The sequence below is a fragment of the Sphaeroforma arctica genome (assembly GCF_001186125.1).
Source record: "Sphaeroforma arctica JP610 unplaced genomic scaffold supercont1.737, whole genome shotgun sequence".
In the NCBI taxonomy this organism is placed as follows: Eukaryota; class Ichthyosporea; order Ichthyophonida; genus Sphaeroforma; species Sphaeroforma arctica.
Window position 1 is genome coordinate 1 of NW_014039821.1, and position 12,811 is coordinate 12,811.

A 12,811-nucleotide genomic window follows, 5' to 3' on the forward strand; every position below is an offset into this window, starting at 1 on the left:
TGTGTGTGTGTGTGTGTGTGTGTGTGTGTATGGTTATCCACCGAAATATTTATACACTAATATAGCGATTATAAGAGATATTTAAGATAATAGTAGCACGTGCCCTACACCCCTGCACATCTTTCATTCCATCACATCCATGCATACATACATAAACATACTCATTTTTTCAATGTCACGTCGATATCCCCCAAACACCGTCATAGCTGACTATACACACACATACATTTGTACATTCGAGCTTAAACAGGTGCATGTATTACCCCACCTACCTGGTCCAGTGGGGTGCCGCCCAAATCGAGACCATCAACCATGTTATAAAGCCCATTCTCACTCCTGAAATCAGGTATGCCACAGCTGACCGACACACCCGCGCCTACTACCACTACCACGTGCTTTGCGTGTCTTAGTAGCCTACACAGACCTGTGTATGTGTGCGGATATGTATCGGCGCTGGAGTGGGTTGCTATGGCAACCGGTTTTGGCCGTGACCTTCTCCTGGGTTGAGGCATGCTTCAATAGTGGAGGTTGCTTTAGGTATTCGGATTGACTACTGTGAGTGGGGCACTCACCTTCACACGGCTGTTGCGCTTATTTGTCAGTAACCGACTGTCGTGCCATGTGACACGTATAGAACTACTGATACGATAATAGCTACGGGTTTGACTATATACCTACCTACAAGCAGTCACGACCTTGAATAGAGCATGCAGTTGTGCGTGTAAGCGTTAGATATGTACGTAGATGCCTTACCATTGCTGTGTGGTTTATGCGCCACCGTGCAGCCTTCCTGTCATATGAATGCACACGTACAGTCATACACTATCACGCACGTGTTTCTTCAGTTTGTAGCGGGTCTTGGCTGTGTGTTGAGGTGTACCTTTGCATCACATCGTGGGCTTCTGTTGCCAGACCCTTCATCACGGATGGACGCGAGTGTGTGGGTGGGTGGGTGGGTGGGTGTGTTGTGCGTGCCTGTGTCGTTAGCAAGACTGCCTTAGTGATCCGTGGTGACAAACAGCAACCTGTTCCGTTTTTATATGCAAGTCATACCTTATACGTATGTGCAACAGCTGAACTACATTCTTTTTACATACATACCTTTATATTTACACATTCAAATACAACGACAATACGTACATACATACATAGTGATGTAAATACAGACATACCTTGTCCATGATGACACTTATGTGGGTCATGCATTTTCCAACAACTGCAAACTAAGCTGCAACACCGTAAACCCTACCACTAAAGTATGAGTCATCATGTATCTCAGAAGACAGTTCAAATAGACCTTCTAGAAGTCTAGGCCCGACATGCAATACATATGTATGTATGACAGTTGTATGTATGTGGCAATATATGTGCAAGTAAATAAGTAGTGTCTGCACTCCGCAGTCGTACGCTAGTAGGAATCCGCACACGTAAGTACTTAGTGCGTGCCGCTTGCTTACACCATCAGTCACTCAGCATACCACACCAACCAACCAACCTACCTACCCAGCCCTCTCGCGACCAATACATTCTCCATTCGATATGAGCCAACCCCCTACCTCTCCCGATACCCCTGGCATCGCATTACTAGAGCACGTTAATATCAACATAGACAAACAGAACCGAAATGAGAGTCTGCGCTTCTATTCCGAGCTCTTGAACTTACCACCTGATGTGCGCCGAGTGGAGCACATTGAACATCTGGGGGAGAGGACTGTGTGGTTCAATCTGGGCCCCTCCCAGATGCATCTACCCAAGGTATGGCGTTGGCGTATGCCTATGCTTTCATTCAGCCATCTACGATTGTGTTTTCCCGTAGTTTTGGCATACCCGTTCGGTACAAGCAGTTGACTTGAGGTTATAGATGTTTTCAAACCCACTGCAGAACTTCACATATCATCTCCATCTATTGCACCTGCCCTGCCCCCAGGGGACCACCAATCAACGCGTTCGAGGCCACCTCGGCATGTATGTGCGGGATAGCAAGAGCATGCAGCAGCTGAAGGAACGCTTTGTGTCCACTCCGTACTTTCAGTCTGAGACAACGGATGGCACACACGCCGACCAAACAGCCGAGCTGGTCATCACAGGCCCTGGTGTGTGACTGTTGTGTGTGAGGTGTGATAGGGCGTATGCTATCTAATATTCAGGTGCAGTTTAATAAGTGTGTCTTTCGAGTAGATTGTGTTAATGGGATAGGTGGTGGTCTGATGTTACTATTGTTAAATGTAGTGTTAGTTTAGTGTTCGTGTAGTACTCGTTGACTTCTTTCGCTTGTAGCTTGTCATTGGGAGGTGTTCATGTACCATATGTCTGTTATTGTGTTAGTTTAGTGTTTGTGTAGTGTTAGTGTAGTTATCGTTGACTTCTTTCGCTTGTAGCCTGTCATTGGGAGGTGTTCATGTACCATATGTCTGTTGTTGTGTTAGTATTAGTTTAGTTTAGTGTGTATATGTCTGGTGTTGTGTTGGTTTAGTTTTCGTGTAGTGTATATGTCTGTTGTTGTCTTAGTGTAGTGTTAGTGTAGTGTTAGTTTAGTGTTCGTGTAGTGTTGGTGTAGTTCTCGTTGACTTCTTTCCCTTGTAGCTTGTCATTGGGAGGTGTTCATGTACCATATGTCTGTTGTTGTGTTAGTGTGATGTTAGTTTAGTGTGTATATATCTGTTGTTGTGTTGGTTTAGCGTTCGTGTAGTGTATATGTCTGTTGTTGTGTTAGTGTAGTGTTAGTTTAGTGTGTATGTGTCTGTTGTTGTGTTGGTTTAGTGTTCGTGTGGTATATATGTCTGTTGTTGTGTTAGTGTTAGTTTAGTTTAGTGTGTATATGTCTGGTGTTGTGTTGGTTCAGTGTTCGTGTAGTGTATATGTCTGTTGTTGTCTTAGTGTAGTGTTAGTGTAGTGTTAGTTTAGTGTTCGTGTAGTGTTGGTGTAGTTCTCGTTGACTTCTTTCCCTTGTAGCTTGTCATTGGGAGGTGTTCATGTACCATATGTCTGTTGTTGCGTTAGTGTGATGTTAGTTTAGTGTGTATATGTCTGTTGTTGTGTTGGTTTAGTGTTCGTGTAGTGTATATATATGTTGTTGTGTTAGTGTAATGTTGGTTTAGTGTGTATATGTCTGTTGTTGTGTTGGTTTAGCGTTCGTGTAGTGTATATGTCTGTTGTTGTGTTAGTGTAGTGTTAGTTTAGTGTGTATGTGTCTGTTGTTGTGTTGGTTTAGTGTTCGTGTGGTATATATGTCTGTTGTTGTGTTAGTGTAGTGTTAGTTTAGTGTGTATATGTCTGGTGTTGTGTTGGTTTAGTGTTCGTGTAGTGTATATGTCTGTTGTTGTGTTGTGTGCATGCTATTCCTTCCTGCTGACTGTCCACTGCGTACCCTCGTGTAGTAGTGTTGACGTGTACGACAGTTTCGCTTACAAATTGTGTCAACCTGTTCTAGCCCCTCGAGCCGGTGATCAACCACCCAGGATGTGCTAAGGAGCGGGGGACTATACAGCTGTGGCATGTATGGACTATACAGCTGTGGCATGTATGGACTATACAGCTATGGCATGTATGGACTATACAGCTGTGGCATGTACGCGTCCTTCCCCTGCAAGCACATCACTGTCACTGACTGCCATGACCTCATATCCCTGTCATCAGGTGGTAATACATTCAAGTTCCGTGTGATCGATGACTTGGTGTCATATGAAAGCAGAGGCACGCAGTTCTCTGCGGGGCAGTCGCTGCTGAAGGACGATGAGACCGATGAAGTGAAGTGCCTATATGGGAAGAATCCCTCTGCTGTGGAAGTCATTGGACTGGAGTGTGTGCATTTTATTGTGCCAAAGGGAGCTGCGCACAGGCAAGTGAGACGTATGAGTACCCTATGCGCAATACATTCGTATGGCTAGTGGAGTGTGTAGATTACATTCATATGGCTAGTGAAGTGTGTAGATTACATTCATATGGCTAGTGGAGTGTGTAGATTACATTCATTAGACATTAGACATTGTCGTACATTGTTTTTTCTGCATCAGACCTGATGTTGTACCACTGATGGTATAAGCTACTACATACACATCGCACAACACCCACACGGCTATGGATGCATGCCTCGGCCATTCCAACCCAATTGTGTTGTTAAACATTTGGAACGTCACTCGTTAGGATGTCATTGTAGTCTCTGTGTGTGTGAACGGTTCTACCGTATAACAATCAAGTCCATACTGTTTTAGAGTTTAGGGTTCTTATGGTTTTCTTCTAACGTATATCAATCATCTGCATACTGTACGTAGAATCGGCGCCTTCTACAATCACGTCTTCGGCGCAGAAACGATGTCCATGGGCGACGGTGCTACGCAGGTGGCTATCAACTGGGACGGGCGAATGCAGCAATCACTTATCTTCAGCGAAGTGAGTGATAGTCTACCCGACTACGACGGTCATCATATTGCCATATACTTGGGGAACGGCCCGGAGGGTTATGAAAAGGCCTACAATAACGTAGAAGGTATGTCTATGTCCATGCTTTGGCTGTGTAAATGCATCTTCAGCAGAGCTGTAGTCGTAAAGCGGTCTGGTTGCTGTTAACTGAACCCGAAAACAACGCACGAGTCAAGAATGACTTCTGCCTTCAGACAGCGAATAGTCTGCCTTAGATCAGCCAAACAGGCCCATGTCATGTTGCCAATGGCACCTGCGGGAGAATCACTGAAAGATAAGTGCGTGAAGGGCATAGGAGAGGATCACGGTTTGCCTCGCCAGTGAAGTGTATCGGGGGGGGGATACCTACCTTCAAAATTGCCTCTGTGCCACAATTATGCTCAGTTCTGATACTCCAATCCCGATTTTCTTATTTGCTGAGTGTCTCAGGTCTGAATTTGGTTTGGATTAATCCACGATTCTCGGATAAAGTCAGTACATTGGAGACGGCGAAAAGTGAGAGGCAATTCCGATTCAAGAATATCGTGGATATCGATACCGGAGAAACTATATATGAACTGGAGCATGAGGTGCGGTGTAGCACCCATCCATCGAACAGTAGCCGTATGTAACTATAGTTTCAATATTAGTAAAAAGCATGTTCCTTCTCTCAATGATCCCGCCACTTGACTTTGACTTCGGATTTGAAATGTCACCGCCGTGAAGTTACTTTTGCGAACAGTTCGACGGCCAACAACAGCTTGATACATATGCGGTGCATGATACCCAACATGGGAGCGGTAAATGGAACAGTCCTTCAGACCTGCCTTTTCGCTGCTGCTGTGTGCACTGAATGCTTTAATGTGCATCTGTATAGATTGAAAGAAATCGGCACATATAGTGATCTTTACAGCAGTGATCGTCACATAAATGAATGTGTTTTGGAACAGAATGTGGCCTGTATATGTCTAAGTACAAAAACAAAAATACTTGACTGCCTTATCATATAGCGTCGGTCTGTCGGATCACTTGATTTGGTCAGTACTCGTTCCGTTTGCATCTAGTGATAACTATTGTCTATGGTTTGTGACACCGTTTTCGCATTGTGCAACTTTTCTCTGCACGTGCTGTAGTGGACACGATGCAAATGATATCGAAATCAGTGATAGAAGTATTGTGCGGCCTCCTGCTGTGAAGCTTTCTATGCACAAATCTGACAAGCGGCTGTGTAAGGTATTCCGTATAATTTTTCACAATTATCTTACCACACTCGCTTCTTCATCACCTTTGAAGTACATAACGAAAATCATAGCGAACTTTCTCTGTTGTATCCTTTGCGTTTTGACAATTGAAGAATAAAATAGACTAAGGAAGGTATTATATCCTGATAGTCTGTGCATCAAGATCAATGATCATCAGTCTATGGTTGGAAGTGTTCACGTTAAGGTTTCGCTGTTGCAATTGTCATGTCCAATGCAGCACATTCGGTGTGGACGATGTGCTGCTTTCTTTCAACCCATCCGTATGTCTATATTTTCAGTATCAGAATATATTTGAAGCAATCCTGCTTGTAGTGTGTTAAGCGCTAGACTGTTTCAAAAAAAATCGTCTATCCCCATTCAGGTTGTACTGCGCTCAACCTATGATTATATCGTATTTTGGAATTCCCAATTGCTGTCTGAAACCAAATCTTGCAAATGTATGCCTGCCAATTGGATTAGGGTGTGGATTACCCAACTCAGCTCACCTTAGCTGCATGATGAACCCATACATCAAAGTCGCGGGCTATATGCGCGCCTCTACTATGATGCGACAACCACATTCCTTCGGGGTTTCAGGGTTTCAGGGTTTAGGGGTGGTTCAAGTTGGGATTTTTCACAAGGGCCTTGGTGCCTAAAGCGACGATAACCTACTTTTGAAGTCATATCAACTTCCCATTCCTGTACATTAATATTAGCGCCAAGTGGATTATGATAGGAGTGATGTGTGTAGGCCGATACTCATTAAAATTGACACATAGTCTTGCGCCATCCGCTTAGAAAAAACGCATAGTAAGTTCGAAGCACTCAGATGAGTCTAAATAGTACAATAGCACCGATGCTAACTTCCCGGTTATTTGAGAACGATTGGCTTCAACGAACATCGTATCATAAATCTATGCTATGTATATATGCGCATCAACAATTTGTTTGGACTACGATGCTTATTCCTGTCATCATTTATTTGTAGCTGCTGATCATTATGTGCACGAGGGAATTAGTTTTACTTTATAAATATTCATATACTCGCGGGAAGTGTGACCCAAATGTATACATAAAACAATATAAAAAAGTAAACCAAGTACGAAATAGATTGAAACATTTATAATTTTTATTATATACAATGAAGCATCTGCCGCGTGGCTCAGTTGGTAGTAGCGCAAGACTGTTAATCTTGAGGCCAAGGGTTCGATCCCCTTCGTAGCAATATTATTTTCTTTCTTTTTTACTTGTGAGTTTGTTCTATATTGCCTGTTAGAATTCAGAAAAGCGAGACGAATCTCAGATTTGTTTAAAATAGTAGCTTTGTCTTGTAGTTTGGATATTGATATGCTAGGAGAAAGAGGGTGAACTGTAAAGTTGCGATAATGACCGCTTATATATCCACTTTGTCAGGAACTTTACGTTTTTTACTTGAATTCATTCGCGAATGGCAATTAAGCTGCCACCGTAAAGCTGTGAGACCAGTAGGCTTCGGGACATTGATTTCAAACTTCGATCGAAAATAGTATACTTTATAGCTGTAATGTAGCCCAATTGTTTATATACTACTCCATTGTGAACCCATTTTGTGCCTACCCCGTTTTTTACTTGAATTCATTCGCGAATGGCAATTAAACTGCCACCGTAAAGCTGTGAGACCAGTAGGCTTCGGGACATTGATTTCAAACTTCGATCAAAAATAGTATACTTTTTAGCTGTAATGTAGCCCAATTGTTTATATATTACTCCCTTGTGAACCCATGTTGTGCCTACCCTATTTCTGAGCCCAACTCCATCGGATCATTTAGCTATTTTTGCTGTTTCTCGGCCACAGAGGGAAATCGACATTACACTTTTGCCTACAACATCCAAATCATCCAAAGTACCCGACCACCTAGCGTTGATTTGTTCGCATTGCTACTGTATCTATCGCAGTTCCGACTAATTGAAACACCATAATAATTTTACATATGATAACATATACGGTGTAGAGGATTTGAAGGTATGACTTGAAAACTCTCAAACTATAGTATAACTTGCATTGCGCTTGCTTTGTTGTCGGGCGGAGCGAGCATTCGATCGATCATTGTTTGTATAACCTGTGTGTCCATTAGCTAAGCAGCCGAAGTGCTGCATGTCCCTACCACTCGGCTTCTCTATTGTAATTCAATAGTCAGAAAACTAAATAGTCGTATATTGCCTGAAAATATTAGTGTGAAATTTAAGATTTTACAGCGGGGCGTAAAGGGTACTATCGTGCTGATATTTACATAATCTATGCTAGCTGTTAGAGCCGTGCGTAGGTATTTGCATGTGATTTTTATCGAAATTGGTAAAACAACCGATATATATGTATTTCCAGACAATCTTGAGCAAGTGTTGCTGTAGTCTCGCTTAAACTTTTATTCCTCTGGGGTCAAGAAAAGGCTACTAATAGATGCTACAAACTTCCGAGTATTTGACTGAATAACGGCTAAATAGAAAATATAAATTATTTACTTAATTATACTAAAACAATCAACAAGTCATCGGCCGCGTGGCTCAGTTGGTAGTAGCGCAAGACTGTTAATCTTGAGGCCAAGGGTTCGATCCCCTTCGTAGCAACAAATATTTTTCTAGAGTATTTTGCTATAGTGGTTAATTTGTTCTATCCACTCCCATATATTTCCTGATTATTTCTGACAGTAATATGTATTGAACATTCCGACCACAAATTTGGGAAAAGTATATATACAATTACACACATAAACAAAACTGCCAAAGTATATATACTAAATTACACACATAAACAAAACTGCCTCCGCATGGGATTGAACCATGGACCTTCACATTACGAGTGTGACGCGATACCACTTTGCCACAGAGGATTTACGATTTATTGCACATACATAGTTATATATATATTATATCGATATCGAATTGGAAAAAAAACATAATATATGCAAAAATAAATACGTCTGTTCTAGTCATTCGATGTGTTCCGATGAGTGTTTACTATAGTTGTGTCGCCACACTTAGTTTTATTGATGTGGTAACGACAGTTATTTCTCTCACTGTTGGACAGCATTTCGAGTACGGGGGGGTATGCTAGGCCGTGGTGGATATTTTATAGTTTCGGTGCTGAAATAGTGTTGGACGGTTTTTTATCAGGAAGTTTGGTCAGACTGCATTTGCTCCCTTCGTTATCTAACGACTGTTGTGTGACTTTCATGTTTAACCACAACAACCTTTGCTGGCAGCTTGTGTCCATCGATGGAATGTGTTGATTTATCGTTATTACGTGTGTCTACTATCTAGTTCCTCTGTACGATACAACCGTCGATACTAAAGTATATCATCCTCCTATTGACCGCCAATAGTTGATGATATCTACGAGGCTACAATTGCATACAGCAATTCTAGTACCACACACTTCGGGAGTCTCAAATATCGGTATTGAGTATGCAGTAGATCGAAAATGAATAAATAAAATCGAAAATAAAATCCAACGTCGGAAATACGTTCTTACTACAGAAAATACCAATACCCAAGTACAATGTTTTACGTTCTGATGTATGCAACATATTGAAAAGAAGTTTTACTGTAACAATAATACCAATTACTTGGTACAAAAACGGTACTCGAATATAGTATGGCATGTAGCATGCTAATAACGGTGGTGAATTAAACTCGCTCGGCTGTGACGTCGCTGTCACAAGAGTTAACCTACACGTCACACGATGCGGGTTTATCGGGCTGGCATATCCATTAGAACAAAAAAGTGCTAGTGAGACACTTTCCACGAACCATTAAGAAATGAGGTGACAAGGCAGAAGCAAGGTGGTTTGCACATATGTACTAGTTGGCTTGACAGAGTGTAAGCTCCTTTCGCCAAATGGGCGGGCGCGAATAAAATTGATAATTGTCAGCCTGCCTGAGCGCTTCATCCAAATATAACATATATCGACATCCTGTTCACACAAGTTTTTTTTTATACTATACGCACTCGCCTATAGTATTCAAGTAAATATTACAGATACACACGCACGCGAACACAAAAATTACATAAAAGTTGTAATGGCTGTTCGATTCGTATTTTAAGGAAGGAAATATTAATAATTTAAATTATCATAATATGCATCGGGGAATTAACTCAGTTGGTAGAGTGCGTGCTTTGCATGCACGAAGTCGGGGGTTCGATTCCCTCATTCTCCAATATTTATTTATTTTCCTCATGGATTTTTATTACGAATACATTCTGCATAATTGGAAATTTGATAGCTATGTGAGAGTTCAAAGGCGTGATTTTATGGTTTTGGGCACACACCTGATACATATAAATACAGTATGAGTGAGTACAGAGCACTTACCGCTCCGTGCGTGCCCAACACGTAACACCAAGCACATACGCCAGTGACACTGGTGCTGACGTCTGGACATGGATCAGCAACTCATGCAGCAGTACAACAAACATGAATGGTGTTAGTTTAAGTGTATCGAACGTACAGGTATGTTACGAGTCAACAGCATATTCAACAGGCATGCACGGTTACACTACCGCAACTGTTAATTTCAGACATCGATTGTGTCCACGTGCTTATACACCAGGTCGATCCCACGGTTCTACTATCACAATTATTGATGTCAGACTTTGATTGTGTCCACTTGCTTATACCGCAAGTATGATCCGTTGAGGCAACGTCATGTACGAACTTTGGTGTTCTATTACTGGATTTAAAGAGTGCTAGATACGTTGAGCAACACTCAAATTTTGTCAATGCCATATAGATAGAGACGAGTACAAACCGTGAAAAGTATACTTTCTGTTATGATGTACACGTTCTCTATTACCGCCACTAACTGAAGTTACGACTATATAACCAGAGGATGTAGCAGCAATTGAACATGAAGTAAACCTCATTCGTGACTGTCTGTTTCGTCGCTTCGAACTTACAACATAAACGTTTACTATTGCAGTGTGTCGAGTTTGCAGAACCTACAAACCCACACCTGGTGTCTTTTGTGAGAACATAGGTGATGTGCTTATATCCAATTTCATCATAATTTAAGTTTAATTGATTGAAATGCTAAAACTCACAAGCTACCTTTAGAGATGGGTGTCTTTTGTGAGAACATATACGATGTGTATATATCTAATTTCGTCATATACCAGGTTTAATTGGTTGCAATGTTAAAATTTACAAACTACCTTTAAAATCGGCATTCTAATATATCTGCATAACTGCGGGCAATGTAAGTATAAGTCCATACATACTGATGGAACGTGTATGTACTAAGTGTCACTGTGGCCTTGTAAAGAAAGGCAAGAATTGTATAACAAGACAACCAACATCCGGTCTGAGCATCATTTTTTATTCACATTGTGGAAGTAACTGATTAGATCATTTGTACTGATGTAGGCAGGAGTATGCTTAAATAATATGAAACAACCATCAATGGCAACACATCTTTGAAAATATGGTGCATGGACGGTAACAGAGCATGTGTCTCGCATATATCGTTCCGATACGATTGATTACAGTAACTAACTAACTCCAACGACTGTTCGTACGAGATTGCGATGGTGTTATTGTAAATGTAAATAGGTAGATTCTAATAGAATACGTCCAGTAGAGTATGGCGATGTGCGATATCGTAGGAGCTATGAGAGTGTGGCGCTATTAATCGAATTTAGCCCTGTCGTACCAGAGCATATTACTCGCATATATTGTTCCGACACGATAACTGTGGTAACTAACTACCTCCTACGATTGTCGCACGAGATTGCGATGGTGGTAGTGCGAACGTCAACGGGTAGAATCCAATGGAATAAGGCGATATGCGATATCGTATGAGCTATGTTCCTGTGGCGTTATATTGGTTTATCGAACATAGCCCTGTGCATAGCGGTGTGACCCCGTGTGAAAATATGAAACGACGATTTTCAGAAGAGCGAATAGGGGTTAGACGTGTATATACGAATGAATTGGGGGATCGTTTAGCTGGTCAAAAACCTGCCCCTAATCAGTGTGACGTGACAGACCAACATACTGCAGGTGGGCTGAATGCTGATGGATATAGTAATGGATGAATGTATCTGGTGTACTGACACGTAACCTATATGGCAATGGGGTGGCGGCATTTGCATATTGTATTAATAAAAGCTTAAACAAGCACTTTGTAATACACACACAGCTTCGCCGTAGTAATATAGCAGCTATGACTGAATAGTAGCAATACTCTCCACTTTTGTGGCATGGCTTGACCTTGCATGCTATACCAACATATGGAAGTATGTATAAGGATATACCCGCATAATGGCACAAAAACCTAAACCCCTCAAACTATGAGGGTGAACCCAGTACATAGTTGATGCCCACGACATAAGGGGTGACCAACCCATAACAAAGAAAAATGGGTCACAGACGATGTCATGTGTATCCCACATTGTGCAACCACTCAGTTTAAATGTGTCTGCAGCCGGATATGGACTGGCAGGCTACCCTGAATTGAAAAGAAGTGATAATGGCGACAATTCCGTACGAGAACATCGGACGTCATCCCACTTCGCGCATTCTTCGCGGTTTAAGCCTAGTAGTTTACTCATCAGCATCATCAACATGCGTATGACCCGACGACGTTTGCGAGATAAAGTATTTAATCAAGCCATCTGTATCGACAAATTCTGTATTTTATCTGGGTACGACACCCAAGGAGAGAAAGACTCTACTAGTCCACTCGATAACCCTATCGACAACGATTACAATACTCTTCACGTCTGCCCCGAATAAAAGCGACGAGTCAATTGGTCCGAGGACACTAAACCTGGCCCACCGCATAAAGAACGGTCAAATACAAGAGTTCTAGCGCTTATATTATAAGAGTACCACGATTAGAGAACATCGAAAGTACTGGAATACTTACATACTTGGGAACCACCTTTGCAGTACACAGTCTCCGACACAACTCGTAGGAAACTCGCTATGCGCTAGAAATACCACTGCTAGTCGTCAGACTAAGGCTGTTAAACAGTACCGTCGTACTGCCGTGATGTAAAGTTCATCAAATCAACCACATATAAAACAGTACACGTTCTTCAGGCTGGGACAACTGCCACGGACACGATCAACGTAATACAGCCTATGAAAGGCCAAACTGATGAATTGTCCATTCCGGTCACCACGGCTACTCAT

At 41.9% G+C, this 12,811-nt stretch overlaps 2 protein-coding genes and 4 non-coding genes across 6 annotated transcripts; 4 read left to right on the plus strand and 2 right to left on the minus strand.

Annotated features, from left to right (window-relative positions):
• Positions 1-272: 272 nt before the first annotated feature.
• SARC_08313 (hypothetical protein) lies at positions 273-512 on the minus strand (the record flags this gene model as incomplete). Its single annotated transcript, XM_014297717.1, has 1 exon — positions 273-512. A coding segment is annotated over one exon (240 nt), but the record flags the coding sequence as incomplete, so codon positions are not given.
• An 855-nt stretch (positions 513-1,367) lies between these two features.
• On the plus strand, positions 1,368-5,072 carry SARC_08314 (hypothetical protein). Its single transcript, XM_014297718.1, has 5 exons — positions 1,368-1,755; positions 1,928-2,093; positions 3,637-3,838; positions 4,272-4,486; positions 4,849-5,072. The coding sequence occupies exons 1-5, from the start codon at positions 1,540-1,542 to the stop codon at positions 5,028-5,030; spliced, it is 981 nt and encodes a 326-aa protein (XP_014153193.1). The 5' UTR covers positions 1,368-1,539; the 3' UTR covers positions 5,031-5,072.
• Positions 5,073-6,790: 1,718 nt separating this feature from the next.
• Positions 6,791-6,864, plus strand: SARC_30181. The gene has a single exon. It is a non-coding gene; the product is annotated as a tRNA-Asn (tRNA).
• A 1,305-nt stretch (positions 6,865-8,169) lies between these two features.
• Positions 8,170-8,243, plus strand: SARC_30182. Its single transcript has one exon. It is a non-coding gene; the product is annotated as a tRNA-Asn (tRNA).
• Positions 8,244-8,434: 191 nt separating this feature from the next.
• Positions 8,435-8,506, minus strand: SARC_30183. The gene has a single exon. It is a non-coding gene; the product is annotated as a tRNA-Thr (tRNA).
• A 1,254-nt stretch (positions 8,507-9,760) lies between these two features.
• On the plus strand, positions 9,761-9,833 carry SARC_30184. Its single transcript has one exon. It is a non-coding gene; the product is annotated as a tRNA-Ala (tRNA).
• Positions 9,834-12,811: the final 2,978 nt, after the last annotated feature.